This window comes from Acartia tonsa, chromosome 13 (assembly GCF_053477335.1).
Source record: "Acartia tonsa isolate MP-2025a chromosome 13, ASM5347733v1, whole genome shotgun sequence".
In the NCBI taxonomy this organism is placed as follows: domain Eukaryota; kingdom Metazoa; phylum Arthropoda; class Copepoda; order Calanoida; family Acartiidae; genus Acartia; species Acartia tonsa.
Window position 1 is genome coordinate 29,643,088 of NC_137272.1, and position 23,037 is coordinate 29,666,124.

Here is a 23,037-nt window from a genome sequence, read left to right on the forward strand (position 1 = left end):
ATGATGTGAGGGAGTCGGTAACCATTTCTTCTGTAAGAAGTTCTACAACTTCAAATAAAGAAAATCTCCAATCTAGCAGAGCAGTGTAATAAAAAAACATACCTTTCCTTATATAAAAGTAACAGGATCTTGGTCTGTCTGTACTTAAGGATCTAGCTAACCGCTGAACCGATATGGTTTTCCTTTAAAGTGAAGGTCATTGGAAGGTTTATAACTTCTTTGGAGAGGGTATGATAAAGTTGAAAGTCAAAAGGTCGTCTTCCTCCCAACCCTCCAGTGCCCCTAGGTGTTTAGACGCTAGTAAAGGAAAAATCAAAATATTTTTTAAAAATTTATTAAAGAACAGTTTATGAAATAGAAAAAATATCACAGTACAATTTTAGAATAGTTCTATATCACAAAGAAAAAAGTTCTCCGAAAAGTTGTCCAAACCCGTGCTCATTTAGATACACCTATAAAATTGTTCACATATTTGATGAATTTAACTAAAAGTAATTTAAGTGTCAATATTGTTTTCTAGTGTTTACCTATAGTTTTCTATATTTGAGTTTTGATGTTTATCGATAAAAGTGAGCTTAAAGAAATGTCAACCTTTTATAGGTTTTCGATCTTTTTTAGGGCAACCGAACCATCACCTGTGTTGTCGATTTAAAAAAAAATATTTCTGACCCATGTCAGGGGTGGGCTGTAACCAAGCAGGATCCAATCACTGCGGGGCTCTGATGATCTTTACTTAACCTAACCTAAAATAAGCACACACCCTCCCCTAAAAAGGGTTAGGAACCTTATTTTCGTTCATTTACCAGGAGAACCTTATCGCTTTAGCGTTTTGCGAGATCCTATAAAGAGACAGACACAAACATATCGATTAAAACTCGTACACGGCTTTAAATAACATGGACAATTCTATCAAACTGTAAACAATCCTGGAAAGCTCCCATATCCATATGAAAATCTCTGGTGGTCCCTTTCACCTCCCCAATCTCCTGGGAATAAATGGATATATAATACGTGGATATTGTGACAGGGGATTTTTTTTTTGTCGTCAATTTATGTTGATAACATAGTCCTCTGATATTAGTCGATATGTTCCTATATTGTCAGTGGAGGGAATGTTGGGAGGGGGTATTGTTACATTAGCTAGCTGGGAGAAACATTATATAAGGGTATGGAAGAATCTAACACAATATCCACATGTTGTATATCCATTCCTGGAAACTATCGAACTTTCTCTGACTGTCGATATCCTCAGTTTTCTCATCCTATAATAAGGTTAGGTTTGGCATTGGGCAAGTAAGATTGACAAGTGTCCCCAGTTCCTATTACATTTCAAAACAGGACTTAAAAGTGCGTACTTGAAAATCCAAATCATGTTAAATAAGGAATGTAAAATTCTTTCAAATATTTGTCTTAAAAAGAGGGGTCTAAAAGTTTGAAGAAGGGTAAATACACCTTAACCCTCACCCTTGCTTGGACGTCTTTGAACTCAACTAAAAAACTGCGTACCTGTTGAACTCTTAAGCTCAATCTTTTCCATTGCCAATTCCTGACAATTGCCCACCACTCGCTGGCATTCTTGGCATCACCTGACCCAACCAGGGATTATGGGATAGGTAGAATTAAAATAGAGAAAACAGGGATAGAGCACTAGACAATAAATAAATCTCCCTCCAGCCCTCCAATTTTTTTCAACTTTAAAAAAAAACTTTAGGTAATTAAGTTGGGGGTCATGTTAAGTTCCCATAGGTGTCCCCAAAAGGCCTCAAGGGGCATAGCCGCTAGTATTAGAGTGAGAAGAAAAAGGTATTATTTTACCTTTTTAACTATGCCATTATCCCTGCCTTCAATACAAATAATTCCAGGTTTACCCGGCAGTACAAATCCAGTCAGGTTGTATTCCTTAAGTAAAATCAAAATTTAAACATAGCTTTACATTGTCTATGAATAGTAATATATCGCTTAGTATTTAAGACAGCTTTCCGTGGATAATAAAATGATAAATTATAACGTTAATTTCAGTTGGCCCCGAAAGGCCAAAGGCCAGGCCCACTAAACTGGTATTGTTCGTGGAAATACGATACGAAACATGATTTTTCAGCATGATTCTGAACGGGTTCTAATCCAGCGGATATAAACTGGTTTAGAAGCGATCAAAGAATGGAAAAACGGCCAAAGTGAGTTATTGAGCAGATGGTCAGTTGTCATAATAAAGAAAAGGAAAAGAGAAAATGCAAAAAAAATCAAAGAAAATGACGAAACTTCTAAAAGAGAAGGTTTATGTCTTTTAAAGAATTGCTGACAGACAGACGGACAAAATAATGTATAGAAAAGATATATTTTTCCCTCTAAACTTTACAGACGGACGGACATTTGAACGGACAAACAAATTAAATTAAAGAGTAGCCTCGCTCCTATCGTGTGGAAAAGCTACTATCACAAGTGCTAATCCAACCTTAGACATATCAAGCATATTTCTTCTTTTAATTTTGCTATAAATATGATGCGAATAAATCCAATATCTTGAAAACATCCCTGGTCATTTAATACCATAACTTACAAATTATTCTGCTACTAACATCTGTAAAATGGCGCGAAAAATTGAAGTGAAAAGATGATTATTACTCAAAAAATGTAGTTTATCAAACCACGTCACCAATTAAAAATGACCATTAACGACGGGAAAAAAATAATCTTATTTTCTACTTTTATGCGGTAAATCATGCCTTTGATAGTTAATAAAGATAGAAGGGGAGAAAGGGAATCATTTTATCAACAATATTCATCATCATCGCAGGGATAAGACAATGGAAGATAAAATATCATATATCCCCAATGATAAAAACAAAATATAATGTAAAAGTTTTATTTCGGAACCAGCTAACCAAAGGGGACTATCCACGAACAAGAGCACGTGATTCTAAGTACCTTCCAGCATTGAACCTGAGTATTTTCTTTCAAAATATAATAGGTCACTATTAATAATTAATATCTTGACGAGAAAATTTATGTTTCACCACTTCAAGTTGAAGAAAAGTAAAAAAAATGTCCAGCATTTTTGGTCAAAATTCTGTCAAACGTTTTGTTGAGTTCGGGGTGTCTTTAATTGTCCATGTTGTCAAATGATAAAAATTTTAAAAAGTTGAAGTACATTTACTATATCTCATATGTATGTTTAAATTAATGTAATTATGAATTAATTTACAATCTATATAACACGAGTATTCGCATATGTATCGTCAAATATCCATTTTATTAAAAGAATTAGCATTATAAAAATTTTCAAAATCAATTAAAATACCTAAAAAAACATGGTTAAACATAAATTTTTTTCGTCAATACAATAATGATATATGGTGACCTATTATATTCTGAAAGAAAATAGTTAGGATCAATGCTGGAAGGTACTTAGAATCATGTGCTCTCGTTCGTGGATAGTCCCCTTTCATTAAAAGTACCAAAAGTTTTTGAGCCAACGAAAGAGATAACAATAGTATTTAGGGTAGCAGCAGCAATATTTACATCCAAATATCCCCTCATCCCTGTTATATATCAAAATCACCAATAATTTTGTATGTTATCCCTGAACAGGTCGAAATATCATTTGAACTGTGGGTGGCAGGTTCACTAGCTTGCAGCTGTGGTGGTGCCAGGTATTCAGCAGCGTGACTCTGTACCCAGTCCACAAGATATAGTACACATGGCTCCTGAACAAATTTCAGGATTAAATCTGACTGGTAATCTAAAAATGCCTGGGCGAGCTCTCCCTGTCCCCCCCACCCCTTTTTTTTACTTAAAACCAGATGAAATTGGGTAAAGTATACAGTAAGGGCCTCGAAGAGAAATTATGTATAAAAAAGAAAGGGGGGGGGGGTTATTTCTCTACTCAAAAATAACATTGGTAGCATGACAGCTCCTTGAGTATTGAAAAATTTACGCCCCTTTACTGTTTATAGCTTGAGCAAAACTAAACTTCTTGTACGCAATCGAGAAGTTTGTCAAGAAAATCTGCAATATGTAGAGCACATTTTTATTAAAAAAAATAACCTTGGGTAAAGATTCAGTTTCAAGTGCAGTGACTAGATCTTTGTTAATTCTTGACTGTTCTAATCTCTTGAAAGCATCGGACCTTATCATAAGCTAATAACATTTTTTCTCAGGGTATCTCAAGTGTTAAGACAATGGATGATAAATTCAAGTACACCTCCCGTTATGATAAGTAAAATTACCCCTTTAGAAGATTAAAATTATTGGAAAACTTTGAACACTTCTAGTTTATACTACACTAGCGGCTACGCCCCTAGAAGCCTTTTAAAAATCTGTGTGAATATCATCTATTTACCAAAAATATTATTTTCACCGCTAGATTGTGCTAGTTATGTTTTTAGTTCAGTTCCAAAAATTTCCGCAGGGCGGTGTTTTTTATTTTTATTATTTTTGGCGATTTATCTGGTGAGGGTGTTGGTACCCTCCCCCAAAATAGCCATAAACCTTCCCAAACTTATGAAAAGCTACCCTGTTAGGGAGAACCCGATCGGTTCAGCGGTTAGCGAGTTCATTCGGTACAGACAAAGTGACAAACAAACATCCTGTTACTTTCTTACCTAATAGAATAATCAAAATTTAATATAGGTCTGTTGACTTTTCAAGCCAACGCATGAGAGAACGTGTTTGAAACTAAGGATCTTAAGGGACAAGACAGTGGACGATAAATTGATATACATTATACATCCCCTTTGATGATAATCCAAATCAGACCTTCTGTATATTAAAGTTGTTAGAAAATTGTGAAACCACCCAATCAAAATTCAATTAAAGAACCTAAAGTTTTTTAATTAGATAACTGGTTTAAAAACATTGTGTACCAGTGTAATTTACATTCCAATGTCCTCTCCCTCCCTGGTTTAAAACACAAAACTCAAAGAATTGGCACAACAAAATGAGGGATACATATGATTCAGAACAAGATACAAATCGCTATTGCCATCTCCCTTCCTTATCACTAACTTATTAGCCTCATTCCTGACATAAACCTCGGGCAAGGAGTTGGATGGATAATCTGTTGGCATCTTTATCATAACTTCTAGAGTAACTTCAAATTCCTCTAATTTCAAAAGGGGATAAATTAAAAATTACCTACATTTAAAATAAGGGGTGGGGGAAATTTTTGTTTGTTTGTCTATTACTTTAGGTTAGGTTATAGTGGGCACTGTGTAGCACCACAGGGTAACAAAACCTCAGGTAAAGGCTCCAGAGTCCAAAGTGCTAGGGCCTCAAAAGGTCTTAGGTATACACTACCCCCCGAAAGCATATTGAAGGAAACCTACCACTGTTCTATATAACACTATAAACATTCTACTACCTGAAATATTCATTTGATTAAATATCATCCCTTTTCCCTGGTTTAAGATTTATGCTGAACTCAACAGATTCAGGTGGCAGCTTACATTTTCCATCAACAAAATCCTAAGCAAAAAATAAAAAAATTTCAATGCATTTTTTTCCTACATAAAAAGGTTAAGGGATAAGACACTGGACGATAAGGAGGATATTTATAATTATCCCTCTCTGTAAATTAAACTATTGGTTGAATAGTTTGGACATTGTCAATACTAGTTTGGAACTAAACTCATTCAAAATTTAAAATGAAAGTATTGAAGTTAAGATTTCCCTTAGGAGGATGGAGGTACTCTACCCCAAAATAGTTTTGAACCCATAAAAAGCTTCACTGTAAAAAAATAGAAATGCCAGTTCAGTGGTTATCAAGATCCTAAGCTACAGTCAAACACCCTGTTACTCTTATATGAGGATTTTAGTTTTACCTGTAAGTCTTGGAGAACTGCAGGATTTGACAGCTCCAGTTCTCCAGGTCCTGAAACACGATATCTTATTCGTAACCCCTAACACTTAAGTTACTTTAATTAAATTTTGATTGGTTGGTTCATGACCATTAGCGTCAAAACTTTTCAACCAATAGCTTTAATCTATTCTATTTATCATCAATGGGGATGAATATCAATTTAACGTTCATTGTCTTATCCCTTAACATTCCTGGGTCTCACAACAAATACTTAGTTATGTCGTTCCCGTGTTCGGCAGACGTACATATACTGATAAACCATATTGTGTAGTATATACACTCATGGACTTTCATATAACCTTCCACCCCCCCCCCCCCAAAAAAAAAAAGCTTTGATGTCCTGTTACACATCAATTGAATTATTATTTTTTGTACCTGGATACATTGCTGTCAACATTTCAAGTTCACTATGCTGCACCTCCAGGTTACCAGCAGTCTCCACCTCGTTCATGGCAGCCTGCTAAAGGGGGGGATATATTCCAGATAGGAAAATAATTGACAAGAATGACAACATTCGTAAAGTTCAAAATTTAAGATTTGATTATAAAATAGGTCATAATAGCTCTATAAATATTCATTAGGGGTGGGGCGGATATGCCACTTTAAATCACAATTAAACTTGACTAAAATAAAGTTACAACACACCTATTTCACCCCCTACCTCCACCCCCCCCACCCCGAAAAAAATCCCCAAAGCTGTCGATTACTTATGCCTGTGCTAAAAAAAAAAAAAAAAACTTTGAAATAAACGATCCTTTTACTGAAATATTCCTTTTGTTTTGTTTTGTTCACTTATACAATTGTTCATAGGTTTGGCCTAATTTCTTCTTAGACTAAGAAAATTTTTCTCTATACAAATATCAACATAAATATTTTAGTTCCATCTTTCATATTAGAAACATTTTTCTCTGAAAAAAATATTATTTTGAAAAAAAATAAATGCTTAGATGTGTCTTATTTCTCTTATGATGGCAAAACTTGTTGGAAAAAATATATTAATATCTTCCGCGTTTACCGCCTCTCCCACCACCGCCTCTACGGCCGCCGCCGCCCCTGCCACCGCCTCTGCCGCCGCCTCCACCGCCGCTTCGTTTCTCCCCTTTGCTGCCGAGTCTGTCTATGATACCGATGCTGTTTTCAGTATCGTCGCCATACCTCTCTTTCCGTTTCTTACCAGATTTTTTTCTTTCTTCCAAATCCTAAAAAATAAATGGATACAATATACGTGGATATTATGACAGGGGAAATTTTGACGTCATTAGAGTAGCTGCTTTTGTCCTCATTTATTGGTCAGTTCTTTTCTCCAGTGGGAGGGGAAGGCATGTGTTAAGGGATGTGTTATGCCAGCTAGATTGACAATTTTATTAGAGTATGTGAAAATATGGTTTAACATCCAAGTTAATAAACATAGAATATAGATTTAGTAAATACATAAGATTATTAGACAAATAAAGTTTTTTTAATACTAAAGACTGCGTCGAGCATCTAGGGGGCTCTATTCGAAATATGGGCAAAAATAGTCTAAACATAGCCAAGACATAATTCTAAAAATAGAATAGCCTAAAACCTATGTAAAGCTACCCTATATCGGTTCAGTTATTATTGAAATCTTAAGGTACAGGCAAAAAAACCTTACTATTAATTTTTTATAATAGGATGTGGTATGCATTTTTTAAGAATAAAGTGCGTTTTCTAAGATGAACCAAGATCCTTAGATGTTCTACAAAATCTCATAGAGACCGACATACCCTAGTTATAAAGAAGCTTTTTAAAATAAAATTAACCTTGTGGAATTCATCAACAAACATATCTGGGGTTTTATTGTTTTTTTGGGGGGTTTACAAAAAATATCATTATTTATTACATATTGAATATATGAAAAAGGGTAGGTAGATATAATTTTACAAAATCTTTTTTTTTGAGTTTCAAAATCTAAAAAACCCAGTTTTTTTAACCAACTCTGCCGCAGGCGCAAGATCTTAAATAGTTACCTTCATTTCAACTTTAGACATCTTCATAGCTTCCATTACTCTTTCAGTTAAGAGGAGCACTTCATTCTCTTCTGTGGGGTACTCGGGTAGCTTTTTTCCTTAACATATTATTTATATATTCTTTACAATCAGTTACAAATCTAGAAACGGTTTAACTGATATAATATAATTGTGGGCTCAGTTATGTTTATATTCCGGTTTTAGACTTATTTCGTAAATAAGCACCTTCTGTTGTAAATTGAATATTAAAATGCTTTTATTGAAAATTCTAAAGAGGACAGAAAATAAAAAAAATCTATTATTCTAATAGGTAGTTGTTCTAATCTATCATGTGATTGTGAATTAAAATAAAACTGGATGACATGAAAAAAAATGCGCATACTTTTGATGGTCAAAAAGACGACTTTTGATTTTATCCAGAATAATGCAGCATCCTAAAAATGGCGGTAAAAAAATATTGACTAACCTAGTAGCTGTTCAATTCTCTGGTACAACTCAATGTCATACTGGCTGACAAATGTGATAGCAACACCGGCCCGGCCCGCTCTGGCTGTACGGCCAACCCTGAACAGAACAGGTTTGAAAATTTTGTTGCAAATGGCAAAATCTAATTGAAGAAATATTAATTTGTCCTACATTTGATTAAGCTATTTCGTGGTTATATTTTTAAGCAGTAACTAATGTTTTTTTACACATTCTTTCTATTTCAGTTAGGAAAAGACATACCTAATGGAAAATGAGGATATGGGGATTATTTAATAATGAAAATAAAGTCAAGGGAAATGAACAAGTTGTTCTTGAATAGTAATTAAATTTGCAGTGCGAATGATTTCATCATGTTATATATTTTATTACAGCGTTCATTCAAATAAAGAGAATTTTAAGTTAATTTAATCAATCAAACTCCGTGAATTATAAAAGAATTATATGGCCTCAGCATTTATCTATCCATTATTTGCTTACCTGTGAATGTAATCCTTGGAACGAGTGGGAATATCATAGTTGACCACGACATCAATATGAGAAATATCAAGACCTCTGCTGGCAACATCAGTGGCTATCAGGATTTTCCTGTCCTTTGCCTGCGGACAATATTTATCATTTTACACAGGGATATAAAGGGATAAGACAATGGACGATAAATTGATTTACATTCCAAATGATGATAAACAAAATAAACTCCTAGGTTGATTATTGGTTGGAATGTTTGGTCAAATTTTAGTTTGAATCAACCATAATTCATTAAAAGTAAAGTTTTTGAGGCAATGAATAAGAAAAAAAAATGTTTTTAAAAATTTAGGTACCAGTGTAATTTACAATCCAATTTCACCACATAAGATTTTTAACGGGGGTTGCGTGAAGCGCATACAAAATGTTTATACCGGGCTCTTTCAAACTAAATCTATGGGAATGTTTACCGGGAGACATTGTGATAAGGGTGAGGAGGAAATTCATGTTAAGTTAAGATGATAAATTCCTTAAATTTTGTGAGGCTAGCCAGACGTTTGTTCTGGGACATTTGTCCGTTCAACGGTATGGCGGTAAAACCTGAAATAGAACAAGAATAGTTTTGATCACAAGAAGCACAGCAACTATTTTTTTAAGTTTTTTTATTTTTACATTTTACCCCCCAACCACATATTTTTTATGGTGCGGCTCCGCAACGCTGATAAAAAAAGATGGCAAGATAGATAATTTGATACATATTGATGAAAAAATAGATGTACATCTAAAATCCCAGATAAATATTTAGCAATATGTACGTACATATGTAAAATAGATAGATAATAAGATAGCTAAAAAGACATTGAGGTATAAGCAACAGTTGCTAGACATTTTATATCAAAGATAGAAAGATAGTGACTGAGAAAATTAGTAAGATAGCAAAAAGATCTTACCAAGAAATCTAAGCAATAGTGCCAATTTGATAGTAGCCTGAAGCGTTTAATCTTAAAGATAATTAGAAACAATAAACATAGGTAGATAATAAGATAGCAAGAAGATAGAAAGTAACTTACCAAGACATCTAAGCATGAGTGACAATCTGACAGTAGCCATACAGGTTGTGGCAAAGATGATGAAAGAATTTCCAGCAAGTTCGTTCAACAAGTGGACAAGATACATCTCTTTGTGCTACAACAAAATAAAATAGGTAAGTAGAGCAGCTATAACATAATCTAATAATAAGATAGTAGAATGTTTTTAGAAACAAGCATTTCCATAGAAAACTAAGAACTCTAAATGTAGCTAGTGGCCAAACGATTGTAGGTCTAACGTTATTAAAACCAACGTAAGACGGTCTACAACTAATCTTAAACAGTTTCAATACGTAGGGAGCGCTTGGCTAGAGAAAATACACCATAAACTATACAATATCCAACATCTAATCTTCATAAATCTTGTCCAATCTTTTCAAAATAAAATCTATTTCTTTTCTGTAAGCTAAGGTTTGATGCGATTGTTATCATTAATTAAAAATATATGTCACTTAAAAAACTGTTTTTGAAGTTGAGACGTGGATTGAAAGGTCATTAGACTTTAAATTATACAGGTAACCAAGTTTTAAACACATTCTAACATTCGTTCATTTTAAAACTTTAGGTACTTTCATAAAATGTTGATTGGATAGTTTAAACTAGCAATATTTACCTTAAGGGGAATGAAAATATAGTAGGCTTTCAATTTGTCCACAGTTTGAAATTTGCTAGATACTTCCACTTTTACAGGATCCTGATAAAAAAAAATAATTTTAAACTAGGACATTTTAGCCCATAATAAAGGTTAACAAAACAAACTATGATATCTACAGGGAGGAAAGGGTCTTTGGGTTGAATATTACATTGGTACCTAAAGTCTTATTACCACGTTTTATTATAAGTTGGCTGAAACACGTTGGTTAATTAAAGTAATATTTAATTGATTGGTTCAAACTAGTAATATACAAACTTTTAAACCAATAATTGTAATATGTATACAGTAGGGGTAATTTACTTTAGTATCATTTAGAATGTACATAAATCTTTAGCCCATTGTCTTATCCTCTGAGATCCCTGGTGCAACTAACCTTTAGAGAAGCCCTCTGGAGCTTGGCAACCTTGCCGGTCATTGTGGCTGAGAACAGCATAGTCCTGCGCTCTTTTGGCAGGACCCGCAACAGTGTATTCAGCTCCACCTCAAAGTCCATGTTCAAGATTCTGTCAGCCTCATCCATCACTAGATAAAGAGGGTCTCAGTCACATTAATAATAATCCTTATATAAAAGTAACAAGATGTCTGTCTGTCTGTACTGAGAATCTTGCTAACCGCTGGACCGATATAACTATTTAGGGGGAGAGTAAAACCACCCATGTAAAATCTACCCCAGAAAAAAAAGACACCTCCCAAAATTTGGTTTCTTTTTCTTCAAAAAACTAACATTAAAAGTAGGTGGAGGGGAAGGGAGGGGTTAAATCCCACACTTCTCACCTCAATTGCACCTTGAGGCCTCTGGGAGCGTAGCCGCTAGTAACATAATCAACAAAGGAAAACCTACATTTTGGGTGGGAAATAAACTAAATTTTTACAAACAAAGGGCTTTGATCAATTGAAAAATTTTCCAGAGGTTTAGGGGTTTTGGCCAATGGTTATACCCTCCCTGGGTAAACTTAATGTTATCAAAACTGCGTAATAAAAGCATGAAATCTGAAGAAGACAAAAACAATATTAAAGATTTACCTAAAAATTTCAAGTTTCTCAAGTTGAAACCTTTAGTATTTTCCAGATGATCGACCAATCTACCAGGAGTTGCCACTAATATATGAGGCTTCTTGGCCAACATTATTCCCTAAAATTAAAGATTATTAAAATCTAACTAGAAACAAAAACTCCTGGGGTTAAATGCAAAGTAGATTGGTAACAAAAGCAGAAAAACAAGGATGACAACATCCATAAGTAGCGAAGCACAAAAATATGTATAAGAATTTAAAGATTGGTTGTCAAAAGCATGTATTGTATATTAGGAAATAAATCACGAAACCTTTTCAAAATTTGTTTTAATTTCATAATATTTATATTTCAGTAATACGACTAACAGACTGACGGTCAAAGTAAATTACATACTGGATGCTCATAACAACGGGAAATTTAATTTTGATATTTTTAACGAACACAGTAATAGTGTCTGACTGATTATGACGTAACAAAAAAAATTAGCCAATGAGAGGCCACTATAAATTTTACCATTGGTCAATAACGGCCTCTCATTGGCTAATTTTTTTTGTTACGTCATAATCAGTCAGACACTATTACTGTGTTCATTTTTAACTACAAAAATTTTAAAAATCGGACCATAAACACCAAAGATATGAGGAAAAATGTGAAAAATATAAAAATAGCCAAAAACCTGCAAAAAGGTAGTTTGACCACCATTGATGTTTTCTTGAAACGACAGGAAATTTATTTGGATATCTATAACTGAAAAAATTTTGGAAATCGGACCATAAACACCAAAGATATGGAGAAAAATGTGAAAACTACAAAAATAGCCTAAAACCTGCTAAAAAGCGGTCCTATCGCCATTGATGTTTTATAGTTAATTGTGCTCCTTAATAATGGGAATGTTGTCAAAAAATTTCAGCCTTTTATCTTTTATAGGAGCCGAGAAAATCACGTTTCCCCCAAACTAAGACATACGGACATACGGACATACAGACAGACGGACATTTCAAATTATAGAGTAGCTTCGCTACTAATAAATTTAAACTTTACTGTCTAAGGTATCAGAATGTGTCTTTTTTAGGTACTATCAATTTTGATAATTTATAGAGCAATATCGTTCCAGTTTAAATGTTGCTAAGAAATAATCAATTAAATTTTATAAAGGAGTAAATTTTAATTGTCTGTGACTGTAACTACTGAACCGTTAGGTATAATTACTTATTAGGGTAGCCTCACATAAGTTCCAAGATAGTTTTAGGCACTTTTACTTTTATATTTAAGCTTGGGGATCGTTTAAGGATTGCTTTCTGGACCCTTCTTTCATCTTTAATAAAGAGTCCTGTGAGATGCTAAGGTTGCAGCCGCTAGTAAAATATAAGTTACTTTACTTTTTTAAGCTAAACATCTTTGCTTTTATGTATTTTTAAATAACTGCTTTTTAAATTTTTGTCAAAAGTTCTTAACATAGCTTATTATACCTGTGTGACCATATCAACTCCGCCCACGATAACTCCACATTGTAGGTTAATATTTACTCCCAAGGATATCCTTATACTAAAGTAACAGGATGTCTGTGTGTCTGTGTGTCTGTCTGTGTGTCTGTCTGTGTGTACCGAAGGATCTCGCTAACCGCTGAACCGATCGGGTTCTCCTTAACAGGGTAGATTCTCATATGCCCCAGGAAGGTTTATAACTATTTTGGGGGAGGGTACCACCACCCTCCCAAGAGAAAATAAATTTTTAAAAAAATTCCCAAATTTAGAAAGAGAGTTCAACGAAAAACAAACATCAAACGTAAAATATTTTTTAACTTATTCTTTTAAAATCTAAAATAAGAAATTGAATTATTAAATACGACTCTCTCCTCCTCAAGTGCCCCTAGAGGCCTCTAGGGGCGTAGCCGCTAGTAAATATAATATAATACCTGTGTAACCATATCAACTCCGCCCACGATAACTCCACATTGCAGGTTAATATTTGCTTCAAGTAAATGAATAAAATATAATACCTGTGTGACCATATCAACTCCGCCCACAATAACTCCACATTGTAGGTTAATATTTACTCCCAAGGATATAAATATAATGTAATATAATACCTGTGTAACCATATCAACTCCGCCCACAATAACTCCACATTGTAGGTTAATATTTGCTCCCAATGCTTCAAACTGTTCAGATATCTATACAAAGAAGGTTTAATTTTACAACTCAGTAGAATTTTTAACATTTCATAGTGTAGGCCTTGGTAGTGCAATTTCTTTACATTTTATAAAAGCATTTTATAAATCGTTTTGATTATAATAAATCCTACTATAAAGTAATAAAATATTTTGATAAGATCTAGTTGACCTCTGAAATAAGGCTTACCTGATAAGCTAATTCTCTGGTGGGTGTCAAGATGAGAGCAAACATTTTTTGTGGGTTCTCCAGGAGGTGATGAATAATTGGGAGGGCAAAGGCTCCAGTTTTACCGGAGCCTGTTTCGGCCAGACCAATTACATCACGGCCCTAAATAAAATATTTACCTAGTATTTTTTTATAACTAAATCATAGTGTTAGTGTCTGTTAGGGGACATCTGAATGTCCACTTTAAAGTTTTCTTGATATCTATTGTCTATCCGAATATCCGACCAGCTGTTACATTCGAAAGTCTGTCTATTATCTGTCCTCTGTCCGTTTGCCCTTGTCTCTATATCTCGTTCGAAAGGCTCAGATCTGTCTGTCTTTTTATCTATCTATTTTTTTATGTGTAACTATCTATTTATGTGTATCTATCTATTCATGTGTATCTATCTATCTGTCTGTCTGTCTGCCTGTCGCTCTGTCTGTCTGCCTGTCGCTCTGTCTGTCTGTCTGTCTGTCTATCTATCTGTCTGCCTTTCTATTTTTCAGATAATCTGTCTGTATGTCTATCTATATGTCTGTCAATCTACTATCTATTTTTGTGTCTATCCATCTATCAATCTATCTAAATCTCAGTCTCGTTACCTGGACGGAGAGAGGGATAGCCTCCTCCTGGATCTTGCTGGGTTTCTCTCTAGCAATCAATCTATCTATTTATTTGTCTATTCATCTATCAATCTATGTGTCTATCCCTCTATCAATCTATCTATCTATCTAAATATATATCTATCTTTCTATCAATCTATCTATGTGTCTATCCATCTATCAATCTAACTATATCTCAATCTGGTTACCTGGACGGAGAGAGGTATAGCCTCCTCCTGGATCTTGCTTGGTTTCTATCTATCTATCTGTGTCTATCCATCTATCCATTTATCTATCTATCTATGTGTCTATCCATCTATCTATCTATTTACGTGTCTATCAATCTATCTAAATCTCAGTCTGGTTACCTGGACGTAGAGAGGGATAGCCTCCTCCTGGATCTTGCTTGGTTTCTATCTATCTATCTGTGTCTATCCATCTATCCATTTATCTATCTATCTATGTGTCTATCCATCTATCTATCTATTTATGTGTCTATCAATCTATCTAAATCTCAATCTGGTTACCTGGCGGAGAGAGGGATAGCCTCCTCCTGGATCTTGCTTGGTTTCTATCTATCTATCTGTGTCTATCCATCTATCCATTTATCTATCTATCTATGTGTCTATCCATCTATCTATCTATTTACGTGTCTATCAATCTATCTAAATCTCAGTCTGGTTACCTGGACGTAGAGAGGGATAGCCTCCTCCTGGATCTTGCTTGGTTTCTATCTATCTATCTGTGTCTATCCATCTATCCATTTATCTATCTATCTATGTGTCTATCCATCTATCTATCTATTTATGTGTCTATCAATCTATCTAAATCTCAATCTGGTTACCTGGCGGAGAGAGGGATAGCCTCCTCCTGGATCTTGCTTGGTTTCTATCTATCTATCTGTGTCTATCCATCTATCCATTTATCTATCTATCAATGTGTCTATCCATCTATCTATATATTTATGTGTCTATCAATCTATCTAAATCTCAATCTGGTTACCTGGACGGAGAGAGGTATAGCCTCCTCCTGGATCTTGCTGGGTTTCTCTCTAGCAATCAATCTATCTTTTTATTTGTCTATTCATCTATCAATCTATGTGTCTATCCCTCTATCAATCTATCTATCTATCTATCTTTCTATCTATCTAATCTATTTATCTATAAGTATCCATCTATCAATCTATCTATGTGTCTATCCATCTATCAATCTATCTAAATCTCAGTCTGGTTACCTGGACTGAGAGAGGGATAGCCTCCTTCTGGATCTTGCTTGGTTTCTATCTATCTAACTGTGTCTATCCATCTATCTATCTATCTATGTGTCTATCCATCTATCTATCTATGTGTCACTTCATCTATCTATCTATCTATCTAAATCTCAGTCTGGTTACCTGGACAGAGAGAGGGATAGCCTCCTCCTGGATCTTGCTTGGTTTCTTCCATCCCACAGCAGCACAGGCCTCAACAACAACCTCTGACAGTCCGAGATCAGCAAAGGTCTAAACATAAAAGATACCCAGGTGAGTAATGGAGGGGAATTTAAATTTGGATTTATTCGCAAAATATCCAAAGTCAAAACTCCACTTAAATCTTAGTTTAAGTTAAAAAAGTAAGTAAAAATTTTTTAAGGGTGGGGGGTATTTTTTTAGGCCTTTTCTCTTGTAAAGGGATTGGTAATCCTACCCTTAAATAGCTATGAATCTTCCCTGGACCTATAAGATGCTTTACTGAAAAGGAGAACCATATCGTTTCAGAGGTTTGCAATATTCTTTTATTTTAATATATGAGGATAAAAACACGATAAAGCAAAACTAAACTGACAAAGTACGATTATAAAACATAGATGACAAATTTCATAAAAGAAAAGCTTTTTAATTAAACGGTAGAGTTAATGATCATGAACACTTGTAGTTTGAAGTCGATAACACAATTTTAACATTAACGAAAAGATCTAACCGTTCCGTACGAACGGATGTATGAACATATAGAACCTTATTATAGAATAATCTTTGTTTTAAAGAAAACAACAGACCTTATCTGTTTTGTTGTCTGTTAATTTAAATTCTTCCCCCTGATCCTCTCCATCTAGGTTGGAAAATGTTTCAAATCTGTAAAAATCCGGGAAGAAGGGGACATTAGACTGTATATTAATCTGTTAACCTTAGTTTTTATAACCACGTTAGCTCAAAAACTTTTGGTATTTTAATGGTTTCAGGCGAAACTTTTCAATCAATAATTTCAACCTTCAGATTTTGTTTGTTATCATTGGGAATGAACATCAGTTTATTGACTATTGTCTTATCTCCTATAATCCATCATAAAAATTTGAATTATTATTCAACTAAGATGACAACATGCAAATAAGCGAAGCTAAAAACAGACAAACAATATTTTTTAACCCTTGAAAATAACTAAATCGTTGACTGAAGAAGTGCCATAACCCCGATAATTTCAAATAAATTTTATTTTTTGAAACATTCCTTGTTGTTGAATTTGTAGCTGTTGTCGGGTAGTTTCAGTTTCACTGTCGCTTTCGCTAGAACTCATTTTTTTATTCTTGTTTTTTTCCTAGATTTTTTTTCTGAAACTTTATTTTGTTGGTTAGGTAAATAGATAGTAAGTTTTATTTTTTTTTATCACAAATAAGATTTTTTTGGGGTCAGTGGAAACCCCACCTCTTATACTAGTACATAAAGTAGTAAGAATTTTAAAATTAGTCCGTTAAGATGGTGCTAACCGAGTGAGTTCACCATTTATCAGAGAATAAAAAATCTATGAAAAATTCAAAATTTGATCACAGTTTACGTTATTTTATAAGATATTCTAAGATTTTTTATTGACTAATTATAATATAAATTTATTTATAAATCTTAAGTTTTTCTTCATTTTGAGTCTGCATTTGTTTGAGTTTATCATTCCAATTTAATTTGTTACAAATAGAATCAATGCTATGTTCTATATCTCCAAGAAGGGCACAGTCCGCTGGCCTAAAAATAAATTAAAAACATTTAATACTTGAAAACTAAAAAGTAGAAAATTAATAAACCACTTAATTTTTATAAGATATCAGGGATGGAGGAAATGTTGGACTGTAAATTACAATGATACTTAAAGTTATTTAAACACGTTAATTCAAGATAAAGTGTCCAATTATGTCAACCTAAAATATTAGTCTACAAAAGGGGTAATTTTGTTTATTATTTTTGGGCATCAGCCATCTACATCAATTTACCGTCCATTGTCTTATGCCTAGATAAATGGGGTATTCCTAAACAAAAAACTGGACAGGAATATCATTCTCATTTAAACAAAAAACTCATTTTTTTATGCTAAAATGTGGTTTAATTTTGGTTTTTAATTTTCATTTATTTCCCGGCTATGATCATTTATATCCCTGATATCAAGTTTCTTTTAATAATTAATAAAAATTCTAAAATCTTCCAAAAAAAATTTGAAAATCTTCTAAAAATGACTACCTCCGGGAAATAAATGAGTTATTTAAGCAAACAAAATTTAGCATAAATGGATATTTAAATCCCAAGGTATTAAATGATCGAGCGTTAGCTCATCATTTAATACCGAGGGATTTAAATATCCATTTATGCTAAATTTTGTTTGCTTAAATAACATTCTATTGCAACAAAAAGGTGATGTTAGCAAATAATTTCTTGAATAAAATCATAAAACGTTTTTTCATTTAATTTTCATTTTTTTCACTGTTGTGTTTTTATTTGACATTAAAAATAAAAATCATAAAAAATCTTCCAAATCAAAGAGAAAAAATCTTTGAATTATTGGTCAATTTAAGTTCAAAGATTTTTTTATTGTAAAAAGTTAATTTTTTAAAAACATTTTAGAAAAAAAATCTTCTAACAAAAAAAAATAATCATAATCCAAGATGGCGTCAATACATGTAAAATAATATTTTCAAAACAAAAAATTTAAACTTGAATATCTTTTTTCACAGATTGAATTTCAAAAATCGGTCTGACAGTTTTTCCAAAGTCAGTATGATCTATAGAATGAAATGATAGAACATTTCTTTATACTAAAACATATTTTTTCTCCCATTTTTTCCCACACTTCAAAAAAATGAAATTCAATGAAAATTAAATGGTTCTCACGTTAAAAAAATTTTCTCACGGGTCCAAAAAATGAATTTAAATGAAAATCATATGTACCATTTAAATCAAATTAAATGGTTCCCACACTCAAAAAATTTTCCCACGCTTGACATTCTTGAAAAATGCCAAATAAATGGATATTTTAACAAACCCAATATCGCGTTTTTTGCAATGGAATGAATATTTACATCCACTATTTAAGGGGTTGTTTATATGGGAATGGATATATCTAAATTTATCTAAAATAATTTAATCAGTATGAAAACATTCATTACCTGGCACCAAAAGAACCAACAAGATCATAGTTAATCAATAACCTTGGTGTATCATGGCGCGGCGCATCTGCTATACCTTAATATAACAACCTTAACAGTAAATTAGTTACAACTTTGTGACGGTTTCTCTCAAAGTGTCAAGGAACTTGGGCAGAGAACACACCCTATTTTGAATTTATTTATTTAAAAAATAAGGGGTTAGGGGGGTCTATGCTCGCTAGGCATTTTGAGGGAAAACAACGGGTTTGTTTCAGTCTTGAATCACACTTTGAAAAAATCAGTAAATGATACATGATACTTTTAATAATTAACAGATATATCGAAATCAACTGTTAAAAGAAAAAGAATAAACTTCTACGGCTTCAAAAACGTCTACATCGAGCAATTTTGGACGTACACGCAGAAATATAAAGGACAATTAAAAAGAAGCTTCGATACTAACCTGCAAATGGATACACTTCCAAGGAAGTTCCAATACAAATCAATAAATCCGCAAACAGACAATCTATTTCTGCTTCGTCGAAGAAACGTTTGGGTAAAGCTTCCCCGAAAAATACTAAATCAGGCTTGATGTTTCCTAAATATAAAATAAGTTTAAAAAGAGAAAAATGTATTATGTAAACTCGTTAGTGGCCTCCCCTTGGGTTTAAAAATTCTTTATACTAAAGAAAAAATGTTGAAAAAAAACTTTTAAATCCGCCCATAAATATGGAAGATACAATCACGTGTGATAAATTGAGGTTTATTAAAGTACACATATCAATGCTTTGTAGAGTAGCTGCACTGCTAAAAATATATAGGTATTACCTTTACAATCTGGACATGTTGGTGTTTTATCCTGTAATAACTTCTCTTTCAATTCCTCCACTGTTTAATATAATGCATTTATATAATTGCTGAGAAAATGTTTTGACTTCAGCAAAATTTTGATGCCATACTAATATAATTTCTTTACTCTGCGAGTCTGCATACACTGTAGGGCGAATAATTTAAAAAAATAGGACTACATTATTTAACAGTCCTTTGAGAATTATATATACCAAAATTAGGTGATTAATAAAAACTTTTTAAAACCTAGAAGCATTTTTCCTACTCAAAGCTTCACTAAAAGAAAAATCACTTTCTGTAAAAATTGAAAAAAGCTGTTTTGTTTATAAAATCCAGATATAACTCGAATTTCTTTTAGCAACTTTTCTAATGTATTGTTATTAGTGAACATTGCCAGTTATTATTTTAAAAGCATATTTCTCCATGTAAAAAAAAAGTTACCATACTTTAATTCTGTCTTTGCCCCTCTGTGCATATTTTGTTTAAAGTTACTATTGACATATTGGCTTTAGTAAGTTAGGGAGGAGGCGGTTGTAACACTTTTTGAAACCAAAACTACAGGAATTAAACTTAAAAAAGAGTTACAGCATTGAAATTTGGAATGACAGTCGCTTTAAAGAGGTACAATGTGGAACTGTAAAGAAAAGTTGGTAAAACCGCCGCTATCGCCGTTTCCCGTCTAAAAACAATTCGGCGATAGCGGCGATTCCGTCGCCGTTTCTTCACAGTTCCACATTGTACCTCTTTAAAGCAACTGCCATACCAAATTTCAGTGCTGTAACTCTTTTTTTAGTTGAGTTCCTTTGACTTTTAGTTTTGGTTTTAAAAAGTGTCACAACAGACTCCCCCCCTATATAGTGTGAAAAAAAATTAACCTTTTCATAGCTAAGAAGATTTAATTTTTTTTAACATTATCAATTGCATATAAATGATTCCTGGATATGACTTTTTACATTCTACACAAGAGGCTGTATTAAAAGTTCCATGTGCTTCAACTATGCCCTCATCCTGTTTATAAAGTTAGATATAAAGAGATGAATATCAATGTTTTAATAAATTATAAAAGCTTTTCATTTTCTTTAAAGGACTATTTTGTTTTTATCACTGATTTTAATGCAGTTATTACATAGAAACCTTACTACAGCATATAAAGGAAACCCAACCTACCTTAAATCCCACAAGTCTATCCAATCCATCGACATTCTGAGTGTAATATTTAGTCAACTTTCCTTCATTCTCTAACAACTTGATGAAATAATGGCCTTAAAAAAATTGTTTGTGTTATTCAATAATTAAATATATAAAAAATTTTAAGTTTAAAACATATCCTGTAACTTAAACAGGGTTATGTAGAAAAGATTTAAAGATTTTCGTTTTGCATTTGATAATAAATATATAGATTGCTATTAAGAGAAGAAAATTCAAATTAAAGATTTTTGGAAAATACATCTGAGAGTGACAATAATCGAACCAGTTTTGATGAGGGAGTCATGTTTTCGGGAAGGGATAATCCTCCAATTATCCATAACCTTAGTATGAACTGTAGGCCGTAGGGATATTCCCTAAAAGATCAAGATCTTAGGTTTCATTCTGACGGACGGACAGACAAATAGACATCATATTACTTTGTAATATAGATTTGCTAACCTTTATTAGGAAGATAGTTGACACCAGGAAAAAACTCTTTTGCCCAGGTATTAAAAGGTTTCGGGTTATTCTGAAGAAAAAAGAAGACATTTGATAAAAATTCAGAAGTAGCGCCGCAATATATGTATATTTTAGAATGTCCTAGCGATTGAAAAGACTTTTTTAAAACAGATTTTGAAATAAGATTTCCCTACAATTTCTTTATTATCTAATACGCTCGTATAATATTATTTTTCACCAACAGCCCTTAATATCAATTACCTTATCAAAATACCTTAAAATATTCAATTTCAAAGATGGCCTCAGGATAGGGAAGATTAAATTTTGATAGATTGTCGTAAATACCTAAAATATATTTATTTGTTAACTTATCTAGTTTCCTCTTTAGTTTTTAAAGAGTTAATTCATTTAATAAAATTTGGTGATAAATGGTGAAAAAAATATGTTGTTAATATAAGTACGAGTACTCAAATTGTAAAAAATGTAACCTGTATTTGGTGATCTGAAATCAGGTATACCACTTGCTGTGCTTAAACCTGCACCAGCCATTACAACTATGTTGGAGCTTCCAGATATTCCTACAAAACAAACAAAATTATGTCCATAAGTAAATAGCAAAAAAACTAACACGAGAAATAGTAGAAGTAATAGTACCGAATAATTTTAGTTTATTAAAATTATTGAACTAGACGACAAAGTGATTCAATTTTTGTCAACAAATCACTGAAAATTGAAGTAGATTGTTTGATTGGATGCTTTGTTAGATTACATAGAGACCTATAAATTAGAGTAAAAAACAACTTACTTTCAGCAATTTTATCAACATCTCGTTCAATTTTGGACAAATCTCTCCCAGCTCCTCCGCTGAAACTGAACGAACTGTTAAACCTAACCAGCACATTATTGCCAACTAAACCGCGGTTTGCATTTCCCGCCAAAAACTGGATCAGGTGACTTTTTGGAGCCAAATTTGACAATATATCATTGTTGGCACATGTAGAGCAACTTTGGAGTAGTCTTTTTATTAACATTATCAATTTGATTGTCTGAAATAATTTTTTATAATAAAAGGTATTACAAAAATCACACAAAACGAGATAAATGAGATCAAAAAATGCAGAAAATTGGTTTTTATTTAAAATTGTAAATACACTTCTATTATTATGCTCTACAAAAACTTAACTTAGAAAAGGTTTGGTTCTAGAAGGTTTACTTTAATCCTTTTGAGCAAATGACTAGAAACTTAAGTACTCTTAATTTACAAATAACGTACCGATTTTGTTTACAAATATAACAAAACAAACAAAAGCTCATAAGTAATATAAATAAAATGTTTTTTTCTCTCAATAATAATATTACAATTTGGCACAGGCTAACACATTGTTTTTACTTTTTACAATTCTCAACTGCATATTAATTTAAATTAAAGGATTAGTAATAATAAACTTCAATACGCCCCACACAGTTATGGAATCTCGACCATAAAGATTTTTTTATCCAATCTTGACAAGAAGGGTATTTTTGGAAAGAGGAATATATAAACAAAACGCCTATGTAAATTAGAAAATCCGCAGAAATCATATTTGCAAGTTATTTGCAAAATTAATTTCATGCCTAAAATGACAGA

The 23,037-nt window shown here is 32.8% G+C and overlaps 3 protein-coding genes across 5 annotated transcripts; all 3 read right to left on the minus strand.

Annotated features, from left to right (window-relative positions):
• Window positions 1-318: 318 nt before the first annotated feature.
• Window positions 319-6,764, minus strand: LOC145304605 (RWD domain-containing protein 2B). Of its 3 annotated transcripts, none has more exons than XM_080146523.1 (13): window positions 6,628-6,764; window positions 6,233-6,313; window positions 5,820-5,869; window positions 5,397-5,463; window positions 5,031-5,101; window positions 4,045-4,137; window positions 3,577-3,704; window positions 2,453-2,528; window positions 1,842-1,899; window positions 1,507-1,586; window positions 1,210-1,262; window positions 926-984; window positions 319-451 (listed from the first exon to the last, which is right to left on the minus strand). In XM_080146523.1, exons 2-13 carry the CDS (start codon window positions 6,306-6,308, stop codon window positions 396-398), a joined length of 867 nt encoding a protein of 288 aa, XP_080002649.1. In that variant the 5' UTR covers window positions 6,309-6,313; window positions 6,628-6,764; the 3' UTR covers window positions 319-395. The 3 variants fall into 3 exon arrangements, with proteins under 3 accessions (XP_080002649.1, XP_080002650.1, XP_080002648.1); XM_080146524.1 differs by having other exon boundaries at window positions 4,045-4,125; window positions 5,019-5,101; window positions 6,233-6,317; window positions 6,629-6,760; XM_080146522.1 differs by having other exon boundaries at window positions 6,233-6,317; window positions 6,629-6,759.
• Window positions 6,765-6,771: 7 nt separating this feature from the next.
• pths (probable ATP-dependent RNA helicase DDX47) lies at window positions 6,772-17,145 on the minus strand. Its single transcript, XM_080146520.1, has 14 exons — window positions 17,017-17,145; window positions 16,569-16,621; window positions 15,928-16,035; window positions 13,914-14,054; window positions 13,643-13,726; window positions 11,563-11,671; window positions 10,913-11,061; window positions 10,498-10,578; window positions 9,867-9,981; window positions 9,325-9,396; window positions 8,812-8,929; window positions 8,315-8,412; window positions 7,849-7,946; window positions 6,772-7,056 (listed from the first exon to the last, which is right to left on the minus strand). Exons 1-14 carry the CDS (start codon window positions 17,081-17,083, stop codon window positions 6,853-6,855), a joined length of 1,497 nt encoding a protein of 498 aa, XP_080002646.1. The 5' UTR covers window positions 17,084-17,145; the 3' UTR covers window positions 6,772-6,852.
• A 137-nt stretch (window positions 17,146-17,282) lies between these two features.
• On the minus strand, window positions 17,283-22,884 carry LOC145304604 (NAD-dependent protein deacetylase sirtuin-3, mitochondrial-like). Its single transcript, XM_080146521.1, has 10 exons — window positions 22,216-22,884; window positions 21,899-21,988; window positions 21,685-21,755; window positions 21,411-21,480; window positions 20,931-21,025; window positions 20,699-20,771; window positions 19,743-19,802; window positions 19,378-19,512; window positions 18,936-19,011; window positions 17,283-17,523 (listed from the first exon to the last, which is right to left on the minus strand). The coding sequence occupies exons 1-10, from the start codon at window positions 22,439-22,441 to the stop codon at window positions 17,394-17,396; spliced, it is 1,026 nt and encodes a 341-aa protein (XP_080002647.1). The 5' UTR covers window positions 22,442-22,884; the 3' UTR covers window positions 17,283-17,393.
• Window positions 22,885-23,037: the final 153 nt, after the last annotated feature.

Excerpts from the sequence above, each read along its gene's own strand:
- LOC145304604 (XM_080146521.1), bottom strand. The coding sequence starts at position 22,441 with ATGTTAATAAAAAGACTACTCCAAAGTTGCTCTACATGTGCCAACAAT. Across the intron at positions 21,989-22,215 it reads TGTTGATAAAATTGCTGAAA|GAATATCTGGAAGCTCCAAC; the intron begins GTAAGTTGTTTT and ends TTTGTTTTGTAG. Across the intron at positions 19,803-20,698 it reads ATGTAAAAAGTCATATCCAG|TGGAGGAATTGAAAGAGAAG; the intron begins GAATCATTTATA and ends TATATTAAACAG.
- pths (XM_080146520.1), bottom strand. The coding sequence starts at position 17,083 with ATGAGTTCTAGCGAAAGCGACAGTGAAACTGAAACTACCCGACAACAG. Across the intron at positions 16,036-16,568 it reads CAGACAACAAAACAGATAAG|ACCTTTGCTGATCTCGGACT; the intron begins GTCTGTTGTTTT and ends TTTTATGTTTAG. Across the intron at positions 13,727-13,913 it reads CCAGAGAATTAGCTTATCAG|ATATCTGAACAGTTTGAAGC; the intron begins GTAAGCCTTATT and ends TTCTTTGTATAG.
- LOC145304605 (XM_080146523.1), bottom strand. The coding sequence starts at position 6,308 with ATGAACGAGGTGGAGACTGCTGGTAACCTGGAGGTGCAGCATAGTGAA. Across the intron at positions 4,138-5,030 it reads CATCCAACTCCTTGCCCGAG|CTTATGATAAGGTCCGATGC; the intron begins GTTTATGTCAGG and ends AAATGTTATTAG. Across the intron at positions 3,705-4,044 it reads AAACTGAATCTTTACCCAAG|GAGCCATGTGTACTATATCT; the intron begins GTTATTTTTTTT and ends AAATTTGTTCAG.